Source organism: Psammomys obesus, unplaced genomic scaffold (genome assembly GCF_907164565.1).
Source record: "Psammomys obesus unplaced genomic scaffold, mPsaObe1.curated_primary_1811, whole genome shotgun sequence".
Taxonomy (NCBI): Eukaryota; Metazoa; Chordata; class Mammalia; order Rodentia; family Muridae; genus Psammomys; species Psammomys obesus.
This window is the reverse complement of record NW_026586550.1, coordinates 10,714,880-10,742,008: the sequence shown is the minus strand read 5'-3', so window position 1 is coordinate 10,742,008 and position 27,129 is coordinate 10,714,880. Positions and strand designations below refer to the sequence as shown.

Sequence of the window (27,129 nt, the reverse complement as noted above, 5' to 3'; positions counted from 1 at the left end):
GAATATGGCATTTAAAATGTTTCATGGAAAAAACTTCCTATGATAGACAGAAATACCAGTTCCTAGTAGCAAACATAAGGTCTCCAAAGAAGAGAGATGAGGCACAGACAGGTATTCTGGTGACACTAACCCTGGGAAAAACTGCTACATGCCTAAACTGTGGAAAGTGTTGAGTTGACTGCCTTCTGAGGCCTAAGTCAAAGTCAGCCACTATTCCCAAGATCCTCATCCACAGGAAACTCTCTCAGATCTTCTGGGCATGGCAGCCAAAGGCCTGTTATCCTGTGCAGCAGCTGCAGATGCAATGCTGATGACAGAGACCTTTGTCCCAACAAACTACTGATGGAGCCTAGAATAACTGCCCAAGTAGTCTTAAGTCTCTGTCACTTTAATTGCTATTTCCTGCTATGATTTATCTTTCTCAGATCTCTAATGATATTGATGGCTAACTGTAGTTTTATCAATTTAGCAACAGCTGCCTGGTTAACAGGTTTCATATATGAAATCCAGGCCTTGAGCCAGATGTGGTGACATACACACCTGTAATCCCATCACTCAAGAGAAAGAGGCAGGCGGATCTCTGAGTTTGAGGCCAGCCTGATCTACAGAGCAAGTTCCAGGACAGCCAGGAATACACAGAGAAACTCTCTCGAAACAACAACAATAACCCACCACCAACAAAAAAACCCAAACAAACAAACAGGCCTAATTTTTCTGGAGCCATTAGATCTCCTGATGAAAAAGGAAAACTCATAGACAGGTTTACTTTGTGAACAGGTTTCATATTTAAGAACAAACAGATTTCAGTAAGTTTTTACTATTTGTTTATTTAAAAAACTTAATTTGCACTGACTGTTCTCAATAATTAACCACATGTTTAATGATAAATAACTGGATAAAAAAATTTAAGGTTTATATAAATTATAAAGGTTTAAAAATTATTTAAAATGCAAGTTATAAACATCTAAAGATACGAAAACTTAAATTAACTTTTAAGGGTCTAAAAAGTTATTTGAAATAAAAGATTCAGATTTCTTTCTCTCTTTATGCTACTGTTATATTAAGATTTCAAAGGTTCAGAGTTCTGGTTTTTTTTTTTTTTTTTTTTTTTTAAATTAAAGGCTACAGCGCCACGTGTTCCCAGATGGTCTCCCATCCAAGTACTAACCAGGCCCACTCCTACTTAGCACGTTCAGGGTGGTATGGCAGTCGATAAAGGTTCAGAGTTTTAACATTCATCAATGGAGTTCTGACAAGCTGGTAAAGCAGTGACTACAATTATCAGTCACAAATTCAAGATTTTAAATTTCCTTTGGTTGTCTTCTAAGTATAGACTTAAATATGCTTTTCATCATGCTAAAAACATTTCTGTCCAATCTATATATCCAGCCCTCTGAACAGAGAAAAGAATGTTCATGCTTTTTAACCCAAAGCCATAGTAGCTTTGGTTCAAAATCTGTTTTGAAAACATGAGTCTACTTCAGCTATTTCTCAGACACCTGTTACCTGGTTTTTCTACTTTGTGGATTTCAATACAGATTACAATGTATTTACAAGTGTACAAAACTAATGTATCTAAAACTCTTATGTTTTTTGTAAACTTAAAGATTTAAATAAGCTTCAGCAGGGAGGTGGTGATCATCCCACCTCTGGGAGGCAGAGGCAGGTGGATCTCTGAGTTTGAGGCCAGCATGGACTACAGATCAAGTTCCAGGACAGCCAGAGCCACACAGAGAAATCCTGTCTCCAAAAACAAACAAACAAACAAACAAACAAACAAACAAACAAACGATCTAAATAAGCTTCAACGAGTTGCAACCTGAATCCTCCTGTCACAGGTCAAATGGACTATAAGTACTCCTGTCATGATAATTAACATCATAAGCTTCCCTGGGAGGTCCAAATGTAAATTTTTCCTTTAAGTTCCTTAACTTTAACTTGTTTCTAGTCTATATCTGTCCCAGCAGATTTCCACTTGGCTGACAAAAACCACCTAGGAATCAGCTGTGCACTACAAATTTTTCCAAGGATAATCTACACCAGGCCAGACCCAAGCAGTCCTTCAAACCAGAGAGCCCTGGATTTGCTGAAAGCTAATTTGAAACAGTCCAGCAGACATGATTGCTCTGTCTCTTCAGCTGGCTCCATGAGCCGGATACTCTTGACATTGCCTAGGTCTCCTCCTGGCCTTCCTGGACCCTGACAATTTCAGCTGAGAAGCAATTACAGAAGAGAATACATCATCCCTTATCCTCAACAAAGGCTGGGATGGTAGGTCCAAAGGAAACTGGCAAATGGGACAAAATGGCTATCTATAATGCCTAATGGCATACCAGGCTCCCTCATTTCCAAAAAGGTACCTGTTAAAACCAAACAGGCCAAAATTTATCAACAATAGCTTCATGACCTCAAATAGTTCTACAGTATGAGAGGGTACTTGACCTGCTCTATACAGAACTAAGAGGATGACTTGAAGAAAAGCTATTTTCTGAGCTAACCAACTAGAAATAATTCGAGAGACCCTAGGCAGGATACAAATTTGGTCCCTCACCAAATAAAAACTGCAAATACTTGTCTCCTGCCAGCATTATCAACCTATAAAAATTGATAAAAATGGCCATCCCTTGTCAGGATTTGAAAGGGACACATAAGACAAAGGGGAATGAGGATCAACCCAACTTCATCAGTTACTAGGTCAGAACAAACTCATTCTTGTTTTCTGTAAAACTTAAATTTGATCTTGTCTTAGATAGAAAAGGCAAGGATCTCTCTGAACTCAAGGCCAGCCTAGTCTATATAGGAGCTCCAGGCCAGCCAAGGCTACTTAGTGAGACCTTGTGTCAAAACAAAAACAACAAAGTAAAACAAATTGGGGCTCTTGGTCACAAATTATGTCCAAGTCACCACAGATAATTACAGGACAACATTCAGGGAGATTAGGAAACCTTCAACATCAAATGAATTTATAACCTCTAAGATATACCATAATTTCAATCTGGTGGCGGCAGCAGCACACACCTTTAATTCCAGTGCTTAGGAGGTAGAGGCAGGCAGATCTCTGTGAGTTTGAGGCTTGGTCTAAAAAGCAAGTTCCAAGATAGCCAGGGCTACAAAGTAACTGTCCTGAAAAAAACAAACTAAACCAAACCAACCCAACCAAACAAAGAAATATAATTTCAGGAAAGAAAAATAAAACAGACAAAAATCATACTCTTTAGAATTAGTAAAAGAAAAACCCCTGGTATGAGGAAAACTGTAAATACTGAATAGGTTAAAGCAAGAACACACATAGGGAAACAACACCACAGTCACGAGCGCTACACAGAAATGTTTGGCTGTTTGCCCTTGGCTACACAGTTAACTAAGGCCCGAGACTCCTAGTAGGTGGAGTTCTGAACTTATTGTTAAAAGTTAGTTGAGAGTGAAAATAAAATACAAACTCTCAAAGTTCTGAAATTCCACATAAGTCTAGAGTGACTAAAGGAGGCAGTTTAAAAAGTTATTGGTTTCTAAAAATGATAACTCAGATAAGGAAAAGCTGCCTCCCTGAGAAGAAACCAACTGCTAAGTCCTCTGTATACTGCCATTCATGTCACTACTCATTCAAAGAGCACCAGAGAGATAGCTTGAAGGTCTTGCAGGGGCTGTCCAGCAAACTGAGTGCTGGCCTACTGTAATCTGAGTGAAACTGCAGCCAGAAGCTCATTATCTATTAGGAATGCCTGCTTTAGATAACAGGGAAGAAAATCAAGTGAGTATGTTGTGTACTTGTTAATTCAAGTCAAATCCAACTAGATTAAAAAAAAAAAAAAAAAGGTAAACCAAAGAAATTAACCTTTTTCTCCTCAACAAAAGGAAGAAATAGTGAGGCCAATACACCTGAGTAATGCCATGGAATTACTACCTCAAAAAAGCATCACATTACAACAGTAACGCTGTCCAGAAGATGTGTTTCAGATAGAGAAAAAAGGCCAGGAACAGTAATAAAGTGACTAGGAGAAGAAACCTCAACTTTGAGCTTGAAAAAGTCTGAAGAACTGAAGGCATGCCTTTTGTGAAATGAGCAGTAGATGGGAGTGGTAAGTAGAGCTGGAGAGAGAGATGCGTTAGCAGTTAAGGATACTGACCCTCTTCCAGAGACCCAGGCTTGGTTCCCAACATTCATATGGTGCCTAACAACTGTTTGTAATTCTAATTCCAACGGATATGACACCCTCTTCTGGCCTCCTTGGGTACCAGGCACATACATGGTGCAGTTACATAAGTGCAGGCAAAACAGTCATACATAAAATAAAATTAAAACATCCTTAAAAAGAAACAAAAGCCTGTTAATGGAATGACAACAATGTGTTTACCTGTACTGCCAGAGCACAAGAACGGGCTCTTGACTCTCCCAGGGGAAAACAGATTTCCCCTCTTATAGAGGAAATGGGAAGAAAAAGAGGGAGGGGAACAGGGAGAGAGCAAAAAGGCCAGTATTGGCCATGAGGAAAGAGTAGATCTAGTATACAGGGAAAGAAAAAATGGCTAGTGAGATCTGATTATGGAATCTGGGACAAGTCTGATGAGTAACAGTTGTACTGTCTAGTGAATCTGGAATTTAAAAGTAATCAGAAAATGTGGCAGCACAATTTTACATTTCACAATTATACATAATGAAAAACACCCTTTTATATCTAATATTTCTCTTATGTTATTTTAAAAGACAGGACTCATAGACGCATTGCTTGCTCTTATCTTTCTGATACTATACAATACCAGATCGGACCGATTATTTCATCATATAAGCATAATGTGCTTTTTCCCTCACGACCACAATATTGTCTAGTTCTGTCTCCAGTCAATTGTATGCTTATCCTATAACCAACCATTAAAATCTATGAGCCAACTATTTACAAGTACATCTTATTTGGCTACAACCTTCAAATTTGCAGCTTCACTACTATCAAACTCTGAGTATATTGATAATAAATCTAAAAATCTGCTCATTTAAATACAATCCATGTCATATATGAACCTTCATCTTTTTCTTTCCTTATTTGATTTCTGTAACTTTCACATAAACTTAGAGCCAAGATTTGTTTCTTTCAAGACAGGGTTTCTCTGTGTAGCCCTTGTTGTCCTGGAACTCACTCTGTAGACTCAGTGTGGCTTCAAACTCAAGAGATTCACCTGACTTTTCCTCTCACCTATACTACTACGCCTAGCTCCAAGATTTTTTCTTTGAGCCACAGTTTCCATTGGCTACAAATTTTGTATGAAATTATAATAACCATCATTAAATAATCACAGAATCATCTGTCTCAATTCTGAGTAATGGGAATAGGTGGACAATTACACCACTTTGAATAAGTACTCTAAACTCTCACAGACATTTTCATATAAGGTGACACAAAATGCACCTAGAACTAGCTGAATAGTCAACCTGCATAGTGGTCATTTGCTCTAAAAGCTAGGAATATCAAAGGCTGTAACTACCATAAGTAGTATGGCAAACAAATGCATCTCTATCTCACAGATCAATTAATAAAATATTTTAAAACAACATTCATATATGTATGTGCATGTGTGTATATATACATATGGTACCGTGTATATATACATATATATATGGTACTATGGAGTACATGTGAGAAGGCCAGAAGACAAATTGTAGATTTGCTTCTCACCTTCAACAAGATGGGTCCCAGGGATCAAACTCAGGTCATCAGATTTGATGTTAAGCACTTTATCCATTGAGCCATATCATTGGTTTCCACAGGTCAACTATGTGTACATTTATAGCTTTTTTATTTTTTAAAGACAAAGTCTCATAAAGCCCAGGCAAGTCTATAACTTAATATTATTCCTGAAGGTGACCTTGAATTTCCTGGTTCTCCTGGCTCCACCTCTATAGTGTGGGGATAACAGGTATAAAATATCACCCCCAGTTTTATGCAGTACTGGGGAATCTGATCCAGACCTTTATAAATTAAAGGCAAGAACTGTTGCAGTTGAAATGTGTCTCATTATATGATGATGATGATGATGTGCACGCACCATGAGTGCAGATGTGAGTGAATGCATGCCATGAGTGTGTGGGGCTCAAGTGATAACACTGGGGGTGGGTTTTCTCCTCTCATCTGGGTCCTAGGGTTCAAACTAAGAACAAGCTTGCATGGCAAGTAATTTACCACTGAATCACCTCATTGGCTCTCAACTTACATCCTAAGCTAGCCTCAAATTTGTAGTTCTCTTGCCTCAGCCTCTTGGTGCTGGGAACAGAGGCATGAACCACCATTCTCTCAGAGTTTTAATTAATTAATTAGTTTATTTATTTGAGATACAGTATCAAGTAGCCCAGGCTGGCCTTCAACTCACAATGTAGCTGAGGATGACCTTTAGCTGTTCAGCCTTCACCTATGAAGTGCTAGAATTACAGATGTGTGCCACTCAAGTCTAATGCACACCCAAGGCTTTCAAGCATGCTAAGCAAGCACTCTACTGACTCAGCAGCCTGCAATGTTAGCTGTTTGTTATCTTTTCTTTCTTTTAAGGCAGGAATTGTACCCAACCCCACACAAACGCTAGGCAAGCATTCTATCACTGAGGTTTATTCCCAGTCCAGGTTTAAAAAGAAAAACGATAGAAATCACTTACTCAAGAAGAATATTATTCATATCCTGTGTAAAGAATTTTTTCCTTCCTTCTTCATCAAAAAGTTTGGCAGCCTAGAAAAACAAGAAAAACAGACAATGTAATTCACAATTACTGACATGAATTATCTAACAACAACAATAATAATAAACTTCATTATTAGTAAAATACCACAAATTTTGACCCAGAGTCATGCAAAGCCATTTGAAATCCAAATCAAATAGGCTCTCATGTATATATGTTTGCTGTAGTGGCTGTAACCGCCAATAGACTTACTAGCTTAAAAAACAGAGACTTAATTCTTTCACTTGGACATTCAAAATCAGTACCAGTGTACTAAAATCAAAGTGACACAGGGCTAGGCTGTCTTTCAGAGAGCATTAAAAACAAAAACAAACAAACAAACAAACAAAAAAACCAACAACAACAACAAAAAAGATAAAATCCCAAGATGTTAAAAGCAAAGCATACAGTGAGTAGTAAGCACAACATACGGAACTGAAAGTATCACTTAAAATAAAGCAACTTCCCAAGGGTCATTTAAATGATAGCCACAATGAAATACTATACGTACAAAGAAGCAATGTGAAAATACATTAGTACTACCTTTTTTTAGACTTACTCATCATCAAAGGTCACAAAAAGTATGAAACTGAAAACTGAGTATCAATCCTATGATAAAAAGTGCTTGCCAAGAGAAACACTTAAAGTAATGTTCAACATCCTTAGTCGTAAGGAAAATGAAAATCAAAATGACCCATCAGAATGGCTAAGATCAAAAACTCAAGTGACAACACATGCTGGAGAGGATGTGGAGAAAGGGGAACCCTCCTCCATTGCTGGTGGGAATGTAAACTTGTACAACCACTCTGGAAAGCAATCTGGTGCTTCCTCAGACAACTAGGAATAGCGCTTCCTCAAGATCCAGCTATACCACTCCTAGGTAAATATCCAAAAGAGGCTCAAGTACACAATAAGGACATTTGCTCAACCATGTTTGTAGAAGCCTTATTTGTAATAGCCAGAAGCTGGAAACAGCCCAGATGCCCCTCAGTAGAGGAATGGATACAGAAATTGTGGTACATCTACACAATGGAATATTACTCAGCAATAAAAAACAAGGAGATCATAAAATTTGCAGGTAAATGGTGGGACCTGGAAAAGATCATCCTGAGTGAGGTATCCCAGAAGCAGAAAGACACACAAGGTATATCCTCACTCATGTAGGCACGTAATATAAGATAAACGTACTAAAATCTGTACACCTAGAGAAACTAATCTAGAGGGAGGAATCTGGCTAAAATGCTCAATCCCCATCCCAAAAGGTCAGAAGAAGAAGAAAACAGGAAACAAGTTAAGAGCCTCCCACAGAGGGCCTCTGAAAGGCTCTGCCCTGCAGACTATCAAAGCAGATGTTGAGACTTATGGCCAAACTTTGGGCAGAATGCAGGGAATCTTATGAATGAAGTGGGAAATAGGAAGATTTGGAGAGGACAGGAGGTCCACAAGGAGAGCAACAGAACCAAAAAATTTGAACACAGGGGTCTTTCCTGAGACTCATACTCCAACCAAGTACCATGCATGGAGATAACCTAGAACCCCTGCACAGATGGGCAGTTCAGTGTCCAAGTGTGTTCCATAGTAATGGGAACAGGGACTGCTTCTGACATGAACTGATTGGCTTGCTCTTTGATCACCTCCCCCTGAGGGGGGAGCAGCCTTACCAGGCCACAGAGGAAAACATTGCAGCCACTCCTGATGAGATCTGATAGACTAAGATCAGAAGGAAGGAGAGGAAGACCTCCCCTATCAGTGGACTTGCAGAAGGGCATTCGTGAAAAAGGAGGAGGGAGGATAGGACTGGGAGGGGAGGAGGGAGGGGTTTATGGGGGAATACAAAGTGAATAAAGTGTAATTAAAAAAAAGTGCTTGCCAAAATGTTTAAAGTATACAACAGACATTTCCTTTGAGTGAAAACACATGAAGAATTATAACACACACACACACACACATGCCCAGGCACACACACACTGAGAAAGATATATGCTCCGTATGTAGTCCAGACTAGTCTTGAGCTTGGTGATTCTCCTGAATCAGACTCCAGAGTACTAGGATCATAGGCATCTGCCATTGTATCCACCTTAAACTCTATAATCTTAAAAGCTTTAATGTCATTAAAAATTAGACTTAGCCAAAAATCAGACTTAGTATTCAAGTCAGACTTAGTATTCAAGTCATAAATATGTATTTATCTAAATAAAAATGCCAGGCAACAGTACTTTCTGCTCTTGTCATTAATGTTAGGACTTCCATTTTGTTTTATTATTTAAACTGCTAGGTTTTACCTACTGATAATGTCAATCCACATCATTTTTTCTGTGCTGAGGAAAACCAGGACCCTGTAATGTTAGGCAAGTTCCCAAACACTGAGCTAAGCTCCCAGCCCTCAAACCACAGTATTTAAAACATTTTTTTAATATTATTTATTACAATCTATTCACTTTGTATCCCGGCTGTAGCCCCCTCCCTCATCTCCTCCGGGTCCCACCTTCCTTTCCTCTTCTCCCCTTAGGCCCCTCCTCTAGTCCACTGATAGGGGAGGTCCTACTCCAGTACTATCTGACCCTAGCCTATCAGGTCTCATCAGGACTGTCTGGATCCTCTTTCTCTGTGGCCTTGCCAGGGGGAGGTGATCAAAGAGCAGACAAATGAGTTCATGCCAGTGACTGCCACTGCTCCCCTTACTAGGAAACCCACATGGAGACTGAGCAGCCCATGGGCTACATCTGGGCAAGGGTCTAGGTACTCTCCATGCATGGTGCTTGGTTGCTTCATCAGTCTCTGCAGGACCCTTTGAGCCCAGATTTTTTGGCTCTGTTGGTCTCCTTGTGGAGCTCCTGAAACCACAATATTTTAAAAACAAGATTATTTCTGTTCCCTACAGAATGTCCTCGACAGCAGGACATTCTATATGAATGAATTGTTTAACTTTGTATTTGTTTTTAGTTTGTAGTCTATACTTTATATTGACTATCATATAGATCTGCAAAAACAATCAGAGGTTGGTATTATACATTCCCCAAATCTTAAAAATAGGGAGCCAAAAACATAGAAGAGTTACACAAGATGCCCCTAAATGAAATTGCTAGCAAGTTGTGCAGTCAAGATTTAGGCTAAGGCCTTCTGTGTAAACTGTAAAACTGCTGCACAGCAGACACTGGCTGACTGCAGTAGTCTAGCTTCTACATAATTAAGAGCAATAAAAAAAAAATCAAGGAATAAGTACAAACTAATTACATAAGCTTGAGGATAATATTGTCACCACTGAACTTCCTCTTAACCAGGTAACTAGAAGCAAAAGAGTTTTTAACTTAGAAACGCTGCCACAATCACTTATGGCAGAATAGTCAAAGGCAGGTCATGTCAAGAGCCATGAGATGCTCACAGATTAGACAGAGCTAACACAAAACTTCCATCTCTGCCAAGCTTCCAAAATATTTGACAGTTTCACATGCTTTAGGTAGAAAAGGCAAATTTCCAAGACATACTTCTTAGACAGGATGAAGATTAGGCATGTGTAAAAGACAGAAATATACAATGAAAGCCAGAATGAAAAGGAAACTTAAAAAGAAAAAAAAAAAAACTTAGGTCAAGTATTTATTCATTGCAAAGTAAAAAATGAACAGCGAAGCAGTTTATCAGATAGACACAAATGTTTCAGCCAAAGATAAATTTCATCTGCTGAAGAAAAAGCACCATCTTATATTTCAAAGAAAGACACAAAGAACTAGTGTGCATCAGTAAGTGAACCTTTTTATTGGCGATTTCCAACTAAAGGCTGGATTGAGCCTGTCATGGCCACTGCAGACAGATATCTTTTGATGTGAGATATCACAGGACCTTTTTAGGACCAGAATATTCCCATAGCTACCTGAGTAGCGTATGAAGAAAGTGGCTTATATGACAGAGTGTGTGCTACGTAATGCAACTGTCTTAACCCTGAATCTTGCCTTGGCAAGTTAAACATTAGAAGGCTTTCAGAGTATCATTTAGCCATGCTGCATCTAAGTCTCCTTAGCCTTCATACTATGTGCTCAGACCCAGTCAGGTTACTATCTCTTGAGAGAAATGGCAATAGCACATTCAGGGCAGAACATCTGGTTATGTTTTTCCCCCCTAAATAAACAGTACCTAATATTACTAATAACTCCATCTTGAAACACTGTATCATATCACCAGTGCTTTTTTTTTTTTTTTTCCTCCTGAGATAGGGTTTTTCTGTGTAGACTAGGCTGGCCTTGAACTCACAGAGGTCTCTGCCTCCCTCAGTGCTGGGATTACAGGAGCGTGCCACTGCGACCAGCTCACAAGCACTATAATGTAGTATGTATGTATGTATGTATGTATGTATGTATGTATGTAAGTAAGTAAGTAAGTAAGCATGTGCTGGGCCTGCACATGCTTCCTGCTTTTCCTCTGCTACATGCCTGTATGCTCTCTGGGCAACTTCATTGAGTTCACTGCATTTGCATGTCAGGCGTTTCCCTCTCTCAGGGTTATAATCTTTTTCACTGTTTGGCATGGTGGACACTGATTTTGTTTTCTGGTGCTTCTCCATGACCAGTTCGGCTGGCTATCTATCTATCTATCTATCTATCTATCTATCTATCTATCTATCTATCTGATTTCTCCATGTAGCCCTGGCTGTCCTGGACTAGCTCTGTATTTATTTATTTGTATTCTGGGCTGTCCTGGACTAGCTCTGTAGACGATTTATTTATTTATTTATTTATTTTATATTTTTGGGTTTCCTTGTGTTGCCCTGGCTGTCCTGGACTCGCTTTGTAGACCAGGCTAGCCTTAAACTCACAGAGATCCACCTGCTTCTGCCTTCCTGAGTGCTGGGATTACAGGTGTGCATCACCATGCCTGGCCACTGGCACTTTTTAATTTTTATTTTATTTCTTTTATTTTTTGGTTTTTCAAGACAGGGCTTCTCTGTGTAACTTTGGCTGTCTTGGAACCTAGAAGATACCCAAGTGATCAAGACTGGCGCAAAAGGAAATGGGGAAAACAGGAAGATGAGGTGACTCCTGGTGCTTAAATGTCACTTGTTACTTTCAGGATGTGTGCTCTTGTTGAATTATTTAGCCGCTCTCCACTTAAGTTTCTTGTAAATAAAGCTTGTACTTCAAATACAGGATTGTCAAGAAAATTAAAGAAAAAAAAAAGAAGCCTCAAATTAAGAGTTATGGCTCTACTCAATAGTACAATGGTTGCTTGGCATGCACAAAACCCTAAATTCAAATGTCAGGACAATTAAAAAGACAGACAGACAAACTCATAAACAGATTAGGTCTACAGACCTCACCAGCAGAGATCGAGACCATCTTAAAGTGCAAGGGTTGGCAAAAACAGCCAAGCACCGAAGGGAAAGAGAAACCACCCTGGAGTGTGCAAAGATGGGCAAAAACGTCAAAGGACACTTCATACTGATCAAGGGAACAAATCCTCAAAGCATTACAATCTTAAATAAGTATGCAATAAATCTGGATACGCTCACCTCTACAAAGCAAATACTTCCAGATGTAGAGTAACAGATTAACACACACACACAAACACACATTATCAGTAGATGACTTTAATACCCCCACTTTCATCAACCCTCTCACTAATGGATGGATCATATAAATAAAAAATGAAGAGAGAATTAGTTAAATGACATTATAGATCAAATGGAGCTAACATATCTGTACAGAACATTCCATCCAACCACCAGAACATATACATTCTCATTGAACCTACCCTAAAATATTGGGATACAAAATATCTCTCAATAAGTTAAAAAAAACAAAACAAACAAACAAACAAAAAAAACAAACCCAACCCTCCCACCCCCCGCCATGTATCAAAAGCAATAGGAACCACAGAAAATAGACCAGGCATGGCGTCAAAAGCCTTTAATCCCAGAAACTAAGGATAACAAGGGACAAATATCAACAGAACAAAAGACAACAAATCCATGTTAAACGGAGACAAACTTGAAGTATTTCCACTAAAATCAGGAAAGACAAGGACGCCTATTCTCTCCACTCCTGTCCAACATAGCAGTTAAAGTAACAGAGTAACAAGACAAGGACAAAAGTCAGAAAAACACCACCAATAACAACTGAAAGAAAAACAAAAAATGAAACACTCTGACTAAATCTAAGCAAGGAAATAAAAGACTTGTACATAGACGCAGGAGAGAACTTTACAAACACAACTCTGGAAGTACAGGAATTAAGACCAACAACTCCAAATGGAACCTCATGAAACGTTTTTTTCTATATATCATTCTAATAAAGAGAAAACTAAACACCAGGAAAACAAACAACCCATTATTGCTGCTCTTCATAACAGCCAGCAAATAGCCTAGATGTCAATCAACAATGAATGGTGAGTAAAAACATGGTACATTTAACTGTAAGGAAAATTCAGCTGTAAAGAAAAATGAAATTAACTTTATGGGAAAATGACCAGAGTTGGAAATAATCATTCTAAGACAATCCAGACCCTGAAAAATGCACAGTCTATCTCATTTGTGTACGCTAGCTTTGAATTTTCTGATCTGTTTAATCTGGAGGAACCAGAGGTCAGGACCAGCAGTAACCCCGGCCTCAGGGATCCCATGCTCTCTTCTGGCCTCCACAGAACGAGCACACCTGTGCCCAAACCACTGCCCTACGCACATAATTAACAATGATCTAAAATCTTTAAGAAATACAGTCGACATTGGCAATGAGCTCTTTTAACACACTTCCTCTAAATTCTGGACTGAGAAAGGAAATTCAAATAAATAAAAACAAAGAGCAGCCTAATTAATAAGTTACAACCTTAGAAGAAACACTAAATAGCAAATACAAGAGTAAAATAATCAATCAATAAAGTCAAAGGGTCAGTTGACAGAAAAGAATTCTTCTGCTCCCAACATAGGACAATTCAATATTTCAGAGATAAAAGAATAAACACAACATAGGGATGGTTTAAATAGAGACATCTTAGGAGAAAAAAAGCAGAATAGAGAAGTTCATACATTACAAAGAATTATTTGTAGTTAAAAAAAAAAAACAACACTTCACATTTGTGGATTAAAATCCAAAAAAAAAAAAAACCCACCAGTTTAATAATGGCTACTTCTGCTAGAGGTGAGTAATTCAAATTTTTCCTCATATATGAAGTGGATTCTATATTGTTTACAGTAGATGGGCCAGTCTTGGCCTCCGCTGCTGGAACTGCATACACACTACCACACCTGGTTTATATTACTTTTATAATCAGGGGAAGAAAATTCAAAATTACTCAAATATGGCATGGATTTAGACAAACATGCTAAAGTAATCAAAAATCAATTTAAGCCAGGCCTGCCAAATTTGAACACAAACTATTCTGTATCTCAGATGAAAGGCAGATGTAGGAGGCTGGGTTTGCAGCTAGTTAAACTAACAAATGAGCCCAAGTACGAGGAGAAACCTAATGTGACAGCTGTCATAGTGGGACTACAACTAATGCTTACTATAGCTTCTGATTAGCTAGAGAAATAGACCATAAAATAACTATGGGCTCAAAATGTGGCTCAGAGGTAGAACTCTTTTTCAAGCCAAATTTCTCTGTGTAGCCTTGGCTATTCTAGAACTTGCTCTGTAGCCCAGGCTGGCCTCAAGCTAACAGATATTTGCCTGCCTCTACCTGGAACTAAAGGCATGCGCTGTCGCCGGCTCCCCCACCCACCTAGTGGTATAACTCTTGACTAGGTTATAGAAAGCCCAGGATTTGATCCCTTGAAACTGAAAAAATAAATAATGAAACAGAACAAGACTACATGATAAAACAGTTTGGACCAAGTAAGTTCAGGTAAACTTGCACAGTGCTACTAGGTATATATAGCCGATGTCTAAAAGAGACTATGGAAAATAAGAAGTTGCTTGGACTATGGGTCTTTAAACTACATGTTTGTGTGGCAAATAAAAACCAAAAGCATCATTACACTTACTACACGAAGGTCCTCAATGCGTTTCTCAAGAAGCACAGGTAGACCGTCTGGAAGTGTAGGAACCACCTTAGGCGTAACCTGAGAGGTGAAGGTGGGCTGTGTGGTGTTTCCGTTTTCTCCCCCTGACTCAGAGAGGGGACTGCCATCAGAAGTAGCATCCAGTAATCTGTCAAAGTCAAAATCATCTAGCATCTCTAGGGCATTTTCAGCTTCCTGAAACAGTTCATGTTCATTTGTGCTAACAAAAATAGGGAGATCTGGATCAGCACTGTTTAGACTTAAGTCTGGGATGTCATCCCCCAGGCCTGTGGCAGCACAAGAGGGCTTAGGCAGAGAGGAAGTTGACGGGGTCACTGGGACTTTAGGGGTAGATTCCTTCTTCAATGCATCCTTCTCTTTTTGAAATTTTCGTATCATGGCAGCCAGAGAAAGGGAATCTTTATATCGCTTCTTCTTTTTTTCAGACTTGTGTGAATTTAGAGCCACAACTCTGTGAAGGAAAACAAAAAACAAAAAACAAAAACTGGTTGGACTGAATCATTTGAAAAGTTCATCCTCAATGTAAATAAGTAAAATAATTAAATCATGCGGGAGGTGTCTTCTTAGTTTCTTATTAAAGTATACTTTCACGCTAGCACCCTCTCACCACCTTCTGGGTGACATGACAAGGTCTCACAAAGCCTATGCTGGCCTCAAACTCCTTACATATCATTCTTAGGATGTACTTGAACTCATGCTTCAACCTCCCAAGTCCTAGAATTAGAGATTTGTGCTAATACATGTGGCTTAAACTGGTTCTTCGAGGTTAAAAAGTTATAATGAACAAGATAGTCAGTGAAAATTCTGTAAGTGTAATCTGAAACACCATGAGTGAGTTTCATTAGATGACAAAGCCTCCTGCTTATTAACAGTAACCACAATATTATTAAAAAGCAGTGGGTCATTATGAAATTAAATGTAAGTAAATACATTAGTGGTGAATATATATTTCTAAAAGGAAACTGTAGTATTTGTAGTACTAATAGGCTTAATTTAGCATACCCCAGCTGTTTGGGTACTTTTTTCCTTGGCTTCCTCTCTTTTTCTCCTTCTTCTTTCCGCTTCCGCTTCTTTACCTCAATATCATCATCTTTTATTTTGGGAACCTACAAAATGATAAGAGAATGTATCATTTATCAGCCTATCAATATTTTCCTTTGACGTTGGCAATGAAGCGTTTAAGATTTTTAAGGTGTCAGTGTTGGAAATACTTGCTAGAAGTGCACGTTCTTGGGCCTGAGTATTCTTACCTGTTTTTGTTGTTACTGTTGTGTATGTGTTTAGGTGTGTGAGTACAAAGGAGCAACAATAGGTGCCTTCTTCAATTGTTCACCTTATTTCAAACAGGCTTTTTCAATGAACATGGAGCTCATCAATTAGGCTAAACTGGCTTGTGGGCAAGCCCAGATTTCCTCCTGTTGGCACCGCTCCAGTGTTTGGATTACAGGTGTATGACACCAGGGCAGGCTTTTACATAGGTGCTCCAATTATAGGCATGTGCCACCACACTAGGCTTCTTAAATAGGTGCTGGGAATGCAAACTTAATTCCTCATGCAATGGTGCAAACTCTGTAACAATTGAGCCATCTCACCAGCCTCTCCACTGTGGCTTTGATTCAGATCACTGGGGCCTTAAGAGTTGACATTTTGAATAAGGATTTTAGTGGTTCTGGTCGAAATAAAGTCTTTGACCCCACAGCTATGGACAATATTCACTTTACAGCTATAGTAAAACAAAAAAAAGTTGTTACAAATTAGGTTTAAGAGAAGTTAATGTTTATGAATGGCTCTTGTATGTATAAAAAAAATCCTAATTTCTTGTTTGCTTGTTTTTTTTTGTTTTATTTTTGGAGACAGGATTTTACCCTGTAGCCTTGGCTGGCTATGGAGACCAGGCTAAGTAAGATTTACCTACCTCTACCTCCCAAATGGTAAAAATAAAGATTTTATTTGTTTGTTTGGTTTTTGTGTTTTTTTTTTTTTAATAATGTGGAGATCCTTGTGTATAGGAAGGAAGCACTCTACCATTAAACTATATCCCCTGTCCATATCAATAAAAATTTAAACATAATTAAGTAAAATTTCACTAAACAATAGTATTTTACTTTTCCTTATGTTCATAGTTGTGGCACAAATAATATTCAAAAAGTCTATCTTAAGAACAGGTATGGTGGCACATGCCTTTAATCCCAGCATTCAAGAGGCTGAAGCAGATAGATCTCTGTAAATGTAAAGCCAATCTGATCAGCATAGCAAGTTCCAGGCATCAGTGTTACAAGTATACCCTGTGGCCAGCAAGATGGCTCAGCAGGTAAAAGTGCTTGCCATGCAAGCCTGATGGCCCAATCCCCAGAGCTCATGTTGGAGGGAGAAATCCACTCTGAAAAGAATCCACTCTGAAAAGAATGGCATACACATACCCATAACTTACACATACTCATCATATATACACTCACAATAATTTTTAAAAAGTGAACAACCGCTGGAGAGATGGCTCAGAGGTTAAGAGTTCAATTCCCAGAAACCACATGGTGGCTCCTAACCATTTATAATGAGATCTGGTGCCCTCTTCTGGCATGTAGGCAGAACACTACATACATAATAAATAAATAAATCTTAATAAACAAAACAAAAGCTAAAAAAAAAAAAAAGTGAACAACCAAAAAACTAAAAATTATACTGGTCTTTGCGGGTATAGCTCAGCAGTAGAGTGCTTATTTAACATGCAAGAACTCCTGGGCTTGATTTTTAGCAAGCACAGCAAAACTATAAACAAAACAGAAGGCATAACATATTAATTATATGCTCTCCTTGATGCTGAGATGTCAAACTCACCTTGGGTGGCTTGTGCTTTTGGTTATCTGTAATATCATCATCTTCAGTATCTGAAGCTTGGCGAAACTGCAGAGTGCCAGTGTTGATATAGAAGCCTCCATATTTTGTTGTTAGAGAAGCAGGGACTAATTCATCATACTAGAGCAAAGAAAGTTTCAAATATACTCTCCTGTCTATAATTCTATAAACATGTCAAAGAACAGCACTTACTGACAATTTCCTTAAATACTAACTACAAATCCAGCAATCCTACTACTGGGCACACTCCCAAAGAGCATGAAATCAGTAAGTCAAAGAGATACTATGCTTCTGCGCTTCATTTGCAAAAGCCAAGACACTGAAGCAACCTAAGTGTTCATCAAAAAAATGAATGGAATAGTAAAATGTAGTACCTTTATATAATGAAACATTATTTGGTATTAAAAAAGAAAACCAGAGCTGGGCATGGCAGTACACAGCTTTAATCCCACAACCTGGAAGGCAGAGGTAGGTTGACCTCTGTGAGCTCAAGGCTAGCCAGATCTACATAGAAAATCAGGATCACAAAAGCTAGAGAGTGAAACCCTGTCTCAGAGGGGGCAAAAAAAAAAAAAAAAAAAAAAAAAAAAAAAAAAAAAAAAAAAAAAAGCCAGCAAATCCTACCATTTGCAATATGTACAAGACATTATGTTAAGTGAAATAAGCCAGCACAGAGAACTGAATGCCACATACCATTTTTTGTATGTGGACTCTATGCTGAATTCATAAAAGTACAATGTTAGCTATCAGAGGTTTGGGATGAGGAAGATACTGGTTAATAAACTTTATATTTGTATTTCAAAATATCTAGGAAAAGGTTTTTTAATGTCCTCACCAAAAAGAAACGATGTTTGAGTGATCATTCAGGCCAATTATCCTTATCATTTGATCACTGAAATGTGTACATTATCAAAGTATTATACTATACCTCATAAATATATATTGCTTTTTGTTAATTTAAAATAAATGAGGGAGGGAGATCAAAACTCCAAGAAAGCTACTTACAGAATAAGTTTAGAAAACGTTAAAATCTGGAATAAAAGGCAGTTGTGATCATTCAGTTTATTTAAGAAAGGAATTTCCAGAAGAATTCTGGAAGATGTTCTGTGGATAAAGAGTTAAAGGAATAATGGTACTATTCCTGCTACTGTTGTTCTAGTTTTTCTTATAACATAGCAAAATAAAATTCCAGTTTATTTGTTGGATAATGTTCTAAACACATATCCAACAAGCCAAAAATAAGGAAATAAACAGCAGCTTCAGAGAAAGAAAAAAAATAAATCCTTTTACCTTTGGCCTTTATAAGCATCTCATGCAAACCAAGGACTTCTAGTATACCTTGCTCTATCCTTCCTGATAACAGTTCTAAGGAGAAGCTGAAATATACTGAAGCAGAGAACTGAACATTCAGATAAGAAGCAAGTCCTTAAAAACCCTACCAATATGCAATTTTATTAATAAGGAGATAATACAGAATAAAATTCTGTCTTGCCTCTATGAGTAAGTAGAAATATATATTATATATATACATATATATTTATTAAGTATTTAAAAGAAAAGAAGCATACATCTCTAAGGAAAGCAGAAAACCAACTATACAGTCAACTATATACTTGAGAATATGGCATGAGCCAGGCACTATGCTGGAGAATCTAACTTATAACATGTCCTCAAAACCCCACAGTTTAATGTTTATCATTATTTCACCCAGTGGAGAGGGTCAAAAAGCAAATATTAAATTGAGGCCAATCTTAAGTGATCAAAGTGTCTGAGAAAGCACTCAGTACATAGTAGTACTAAGATGCCTGTAACCAGGAGACCTCTCTACTCTATTCCTGGGAGTCTGCAGATCACACTTGGTTTTTAAAGAAACATCCTTGGGGGTGAAGAGATGGCTTAGCAGTTTATAGCACTGGCTGCTCCTTCAGAGAACCTAGGGTTCAATTCCTATCACTCATGTGGTGGCTCACAACCATCCCTAACATCCCTAACTCAAGTTTCAGGGGATCCAATGCCCTCTTCTGAGGCACACGTGATACACAAGCACACATTCAGACAAAACATCCATATATATTATATATATATATATATATATATATATATATGTATGTATATTAAACAAATCTTAAAAAGAAAAACGGATTGTCACAGGGAAGGAAAAAAAATCCATATTCTACTGGCTACTATAAGAATATAAGGCATGGTGGCACACATCTTTAATTCCAGCAATTGGGAGGCAGAGGCAGGTGGAACTCTGTGAGTTCAAGGTCAGCCTGGTCTACATAGAGAATACCAGGACACCCAGGGTTACATAGGGAGACCCTGTCTCTGAAAAGAAAAAGAAAATTATTAAGGCTAAGCATAAAAGATGTGACTTTAAGTTGTTTCTTTCAAAAGTTATAGAAAAATAATTTTACAAGTTTATGCTTAATGTAAAAAAAATGAAATACAAAAAGAGAAATGAACTCCTTTTTTTAATTTACTAGATATATATAGGTGCTCTTCACACCTCTCAAAAAAGGTCAGTATTACTGGCAAGTGAAAGAAAAGATTAAAAATGATCACATGATGAGATGAACATTCCTGTATCTTTGGTTCCAGATACTAGTTCTTAATACTTCTTTACATGGATATTTCTCTTTGGTCTTCATGACACCCTCGGGAGGCAGGGAAGGCAAACATTTTTCCTGTTTTGCCGGTAGGAACAGGTAAGAATCAATCCAAAACCATTTCATGCTTGTAATAAAGTCACCGGCCAATCCCCTCCCTAAAGCAGACCACTTCTTCATGGGGGAAACACTCACCCCAGAGATTCAGGGTAACCTTAAATGCTCCAAGCCTGCTGCTGAGCTCTCTCTCCCCTGACACTGCTCAGAATAAACTGAGCCATTTAAGGGGAACAAAGTTAAGGCAATGAAACAACTTAAGATATCCTAGCTCTAGATCTTATCTTAGCCAGAGACTAACAAGAACTCAGGAAAACCTCTGAACATTAACTTTTGGCAGTTACACATATTCAGTCCTTTTACAATATGGAAAAACAAAGGTGAGACTGATTTCAGGCCTTTTAGTAATATAAGGTATCAGAGGACTAAACGTTCACTGGGAACAGATGATTTTTTTAGTCTCTATAAAATAATTTATTAACATGAAAAGCTTATTGACAAATCAAAACAAACAAGGAGTCATTTTATTGGATTATAATTGTTTTATGGTTGAATTAGATAAAAACAGTTGATTTTTAAAAGACCAATAACAAAAGGTTACTAAATGTAGAAATCAAAAACTTATACCTATAAAATTCATCCTTATTAAAGTAGCAGCTTTCAAATTTTCTTCAAGAGCAAAAAATACTACATATTAAAACCCAGAATATATACATCATCTATGACAGACGCTTTCTTATTTGATTTTGTTTTCTTAGAAATACTAGTCAGAGCTGGAGAGATGCATCACCAGTTAAGATAATTTGCAGAGACCGCAAATCAGATTCCCAGCACCCACCTGGTGGCTCACCACTATAATTGCAGTCCCAAGGGATCCTATGTCTTCTGACCTCCGCCCCCAAACACCAGGCATGCATGTTGTGCACACAGATACACATGGGCAAAACACTCATACATACATACAATAATAAAAGAAGAAACTACTAGTCACATGGTCTAAAATGGTATGTATTTCATGTATTAGCTACAAAATTAAACTTGAAAAACACTTTATTTAAATACTCTAAATACTACTAATGATATCAAAAACCCCATCGATTAACCCACTGTACGGTTTCCATTATAAGGCACTATTAAAACTGAACCGAGAGGTAGTGGCACCTTTAATCACAGATATTAGGAGGCAGAGGAGGGGAATGTCTGAATTCAAGGACAGCCTGGACTACAGAGCAAGTCTGAGGACAGCCAAGGCTGTCTTCAGAGAAACCCTGTCTTGCCCTACTCTCTTCTAAAAAAAAAAAAAAAAAAAAAAAACCTTGCCAAAATTATGATGAGAGGCTGCCAGATATCAGGAGACCAGGAGGCATGGGCAGAGCACAGAGAATTTTTAAAGGGAAACAAATCTGTACAGTGATAATGGCAGACATATGTCAATCAACACTTGTATAAACCCACAGAATCTATCACACCAGCAGGTACAAACTTAGGTGGTAATGGTGTACTGATGTAGGTTCATCGCCTGGAACAAGTGCACCACCATGGTACAATGTGTTGATAGGAAAGGATGGCACGTGAGTGCATGCATGCATGTGTGTGCAGTCGGGGTGGATATGTACTTTCTATTATGTTTGGCTGTGAATCCAAAACTGTTCTAGCTGGACACGGTGATACAGGGAGATCTCTCTTGAGTTTGAGGCCAGCTTGCTCTACATAATATATTCCAAGACAGCCAGAACTATACAGTAAGACCCTGTCTCAAAAAACTAAAAACAACAGCCAGAGGAATGGGGAGTAGGGGTGGCACACACTTTTAATCCCAGCACTCCGGAGGCAGAGGCAGGCAGATCTCTGAGTTCAAGGCCAGCCTGTTCTACAGAGTGAGTTCCAGAACAGCCAAGGCTACACAAACCCTGCCTCCAACAAACAAACAAACAAACAAACAAACACCTGCTCTAAAATAGTTTATTAACTTAAAATAACTCATTATGTAAAAGTATAAGAACATGCAATGGCCATGACTGCATTTTTCTTTTGGGTAAGCCAGAATTTTAAATCTATATATCAACATTATTACTAATGTTTGATACATGTTAATGTTCCTCAACCATATTTAAATTCATTTTATTTGAATCGCAAACTAACTCTGGGAGGTAGTATTGTACAGAAAACTGGGTAACACTGACATGCTTTCTTGATCAAATGTCAAATTAGGAACTGATATAAAACTAAAACCTAGCAGCCAGGTGCTGTGGCGCTCGCCTGTAATCCCAGCACTCAGGGAGGCAGAGGCAGGCAGATATCTGTGAGTTCAAGGCCATCCTGGTCCATAAAGTGAGGACGTGAAAGCTCAGCAAATTACTACCTTGTTGGTAAACCAGGACTTGCTGGCCAAGCTCAGCCTAACAGTTTGTTACCCAGCCTGCCAGGGATGAATTTTGCATTTTTTAAGCGGTGGAGAAAACATCAAATTAAATATTCTGTGATGCATGAAAATTACATGAGTTTAAATTTCACAGCATATCAGTCAAGTTTCACTCTTAACATTGCTACACTAATTCCTTACATATTCTCTGTGACTGCTCTTGTGCTACAGTAGAAGTGCTGCAGAGACACCATATGGTCCAGTCTAAAATATTTACCACATGGCCCTTGATGGTTTGCCAAACCCTGGCCTACGAGAGCAATATAGTAACAACTTAACACCAACAAGCCAACATTACAAAAATGTAAATCTCCAGTATTAAAAACAAAAACAAAAACCAAAACAAACCTTCAAGCCACACAATCAGCTTTAAAAAGCATAAATAAGCATTTATTGAAAAAATTTAGTGACTGTGCCTTGATTTCTAGTGTCAAAAGCTTACTGCCATATTAAAGATATATTACTCACAGCCTCTGAGTTATCAATAAATGGATCTGTCTCATCATAGCCAAAGCCTATATCAATTAAATCTTGCAGCCGATCCTTCCGGTGCTTACGGGCTTTCCCACCCTGCAAAGAAGAGAGATGTTAGACTCATTTAGTACCTGTACTGTTCCCATATAGATTGAAAAAAAAAAAAAAAAAAAAAAAAAAACACCTGTAAGAAGAATACACATAATCTTTGAAGAGAAACCCTCCGTAGGCAACTAGATCTCCCTATATTTTGTATATAAACTTAGTGACTGCTTCTTCAGAGCAGAACAAGTCGGACAAAGCAGCTATAAGATAGAAAATCTGTCAACACTTCCTCAACCACACAGTCAACATTAACAATAACAACAACAATTAATAAGTCAAATTGCTGGCATCTATCTTTGCAATAATAAAAAATAATTTTCAACTCTGTGATCTTCCTTTCAAAAACCTGTAACCTTTGCTCAGCCATGTCTATAAAATAAGTGATCCATGTACTGCAAAGCCATGATTACAAAAGCCAAGAAAAACACAAAAAAAGTCAATCTTTTTGGGCATGGTGGCACATGCTTTTAATCCAAGCACTTGAGAAGCAGAGGCAGGTGGATCTCTGTGAGTTCAAGGTCAGCCTACAAGGTCAGTTTAGTGAGTTCTAAAACAGCCAGAGCTACTCTGTCTCCAAAAAGAAGAAAAGAAAAATAATAACTCTAGATAAGCCTTAAGAGAGAACTCACCCCCAAAGTTATCCTCTGACCTCCACAAGTGCTATGGGCACAGGACTGTCTCATATACACATACTCACTAAATAAAAACATTCTTTAAAAAATAATTATTGTATCATATATATATATATATATATATATATATATATATATATATATGAGCATTGCCTTCATATATGTATGTGCACAGGTGTGTGCCTGGTTTTCTCACAAGTCAGAAGAGAACATTGGATTCCCTGAAACTGGAGTTAATTATGGGTGCTGAGAACCAAACCTGCATCTTGTGTATGACCAGCAAATGATTTTAATTAACCAATGAGCCATTTCTCTAAAGCCCTTCTTTTATTTATGTTTTTAAAATAATTTATTTATTTTGTGTGCATTAGTGTGAAGGTGTCAGATCCCTTGGAATCAGCATTACAGACTGTTGTGAGCTGCCATGTGGGTGCTGGGAATTGAACCTGGGCCCTTTGGAAGAGCATATACAGGACTCTTAACCACTGAGCCATCTTCTCCAGCCCCCTTCTTTTATTTTTCAGACATAGTTTTTATTTTCAGTTGTGTGTATGTACATATACATGGACATATGTATGTATACACACACACACACACACACACACACACACACACACACACACACACACAGGGTAGGTGCCCTCAGCAGCCAGAAGAGGGCATCAGATCCCCTGGTGCTGGTGTTACAAAGTAGTCAGCTACCTGATATGGGTGCTGAGAACCACACTTAGGACCTCTGAAAGAGCATTAAATCCTCTTAGCCACCAAACCATCTCTCCAGGCCCCAAAACATACTCTTAAAAGTTATACTTAGAAGGTTATATAATTGTACACACAGACACGAAAAAATATGAAAACAAGCACACACAGGAACTGGTGAAGTCAGATCACAGTCTGTTGTTTACCCTGTTCTCAAGTGTACGGTGCTAAAGTCCAGTCTCCAGTTTTTAAAGAGTACAGTCATGTGAGGTATAACCCTCTGAGTATCTAGCTGGGTGATGAGCACAAGAGTCTCTTCTACTGTATTTGAAACTTGTGAACCTATAATTATACATAAATGAAATGTGTCTAAGGCAAAACAATGGCAAAAACAAACCAGGTCTTGGACACTGCATTATTCAAGTTATACCTGGCTGATCACAGTGTAAAGAGCTCATTATATCTCAGATACAAAACATTACTTATAACTCTAGAAGTTTACATAAGCTTGCAATAAGTAGTTTAAACAGGAAGCAGCCTTCCTCTGGTGCCACAAAAACAGGTCTGTGAGTTCTGCTTTTAAGCCTCATTTTGGATATTTACATTTACAGATTCAAACCCAACTATGATTTTAAAGAATCCCTGCATCATCTCTTCATCCTGTGAAGAGGAAGGAGGAGGAAGAGGAAACTACCAAGGTTCTGGCCTTTCAACTTGTTACTTCCAAGGCACAGTGGGCTCTGCAGAAAGGATAAGGGAAGATGTGAATCTTTACTGTCACTTGGTTCCAGTTCTTACAGGGGCTGACTTTAATGCAAATTAAGTCTAGTGTTTAAAGATGGATACATTTAATACAATGTATCTTTAAATAAAAACTAAATGCAAAGAAAATGATACTTGGCGGGCAAAAGGTCAACACTGAAATTATAAACAATGTCTCTAAGGCAGTACCCTCCCTCAGAGTGACTTCCAAAGGCAATTCTAACAGAAGGCTGTTTGCCATATATACTAATATTGAAACACTTAACCCGTCACTTCCATGTCCCCTCCCAAACACACCCTCAGTGGGGAATAAGTAAATGGAAGCCAGGCAGTGGTGGCACTCACCTTTAATCCCAGCACTCAGGAGGCAGAGGCAAACAGATCTCTATGAGCCTGGAATACAGAGCCAGTTCCAGAACAGCCAGGGCTACACAGAGAAGGATAGTCTCAAACCAGCCGTACAAAACAAACAAACATCCTAGCACTCAGGGAGGCAGAAGCAGTCAGATCTCTGAGTTTGAGGCCAGCCTGATGTACAAAGCTAATTCAGAACAGCTAGGACTACACAGAGAAAGCCTGTCTCAAAAAAAAAAAACAAAAAACAAAAAACAAAAAACAAACAAAAAAAAACAATCATCTAAAACAAAACCTTTTAAAATTCTATTAAGAATTACATACTATATTTTAAACCGGTATTTAGGATTTTAAAGTATCTGCTGAGGGCTTGGGACTTCGCTCAATGGCCAAGTGCATGCTCAGCGTAAACGCAATCCTGGATTCTATTCCTAACAGAAACAAAATGTATGTCAAAACATGTCAAAAATTTAAGCTACGGAAAGCATGCCTGAAATTCTAGTCCTTGGGAAGCTGAGACAAGAGGACTAAAAATTCAATGCCACTGTTCTACATGGAAAGTTAAAAAAAAAAAGCAATATGCTAAAATATCAGAGGTGATTTATGTTCTTTTAAATCTTTTTATTTTTATTTTATGGATACTGAGTGTTTTGCCTACATTTATCAGGTATACCATGTGCATGCCTGGTGCCCACCAAATGCAGAAGGTGGCACTTAATCCTCTGGAATTGGAGTTCTGGACAACTCTAAGCTGTCATATTGGTGCTGGGAGGTGAGCCCAGGTCTTCTGCTCTTAGCCACTGAGGCACCTTTCTACCCCCCCCCGCCCCCCGAGAATTTAACTTCTTATTCCCAAAGAACTAAAAGCAAGATAATCTGCTTAAGAAATTTACCAAGCACCTACAGTGAGCACAGTAAGGTGGCCTTTGTGGACTGTACAGTATGGTCGCCAGGAGAAAGATTAATGACTACACTAATTACAAACAGTACAAAGGAAAATTACACGAAGGTTGTGCGGAGTCCTTTATAACAGATAACATAATCAAGTCTTTCCTAAGACACTTATTCTTAGACAAAACACATACAGTTAAACACTTGGGGGAGGCCTTGAGTTACACCAAGATAAAAGTTAAAAACAGTTAAAGAGACTCATTTTCTATCTAGAAAACTGTTAAGAGACATTACAGAGCCTGTGGGGTCACTTTTTAGCTAAAGCCTTCAAGTCAGTGTTGGAATTCAAATCAGTGTCCACACTGCCATGTCTCCAGATCAACTTCTCCCGCACAGTGCCCGTGGTTTCACACTTACAGGGCTAAGCTAGCAAGATAACCCAGAGATCAGAGGCACCTGCACACAGATCCAATCCCTAGATTATACTCATGGCAGGAGAAACAAGACTCCCAGGAGCACACACACTTCATTCATTACCTGATAAAATTAAAAGTAACAACAGCC

General features: G+C 38.3%; 1 protein-coding gene across 1 annotated transcript in view; it reads right to left on the bottom strand.

Annotated features, from left to right (window-relative positions):
• The window catches only part of Ubn2 (ubinuclein 2), a 79,246-nt gene that overhangs the window by 38,414 nt on the left and 13,703 nt on the right, over positions 1-27,129 (bottom strand). Inside the window, exons 3-7 of the mRNA XM_055601994.1 lie at positions 23,117-23,218; positions 17,543-17,680; positions 15,710-15,813; positions 14,669-15,158; positions 6,640-6,710 (exon numbers count right to left, since the gene is read on the bottom strand). Coding sequence (XP_055457969.1) covers positions 6,640-6,710; positions 14,669-15,158; positions 15,710-15,813; positions 17,543-17,680; positions 23,117-23,218 — 905 coding nt within the window. The remainder of the gene's footprint in view (positions 1-6,639; positions 6,711-14,668; positions 15,159-15,709; positions 15,814-17,542; positions 17,681-23,116; positions 23,219-27,129) is intronic.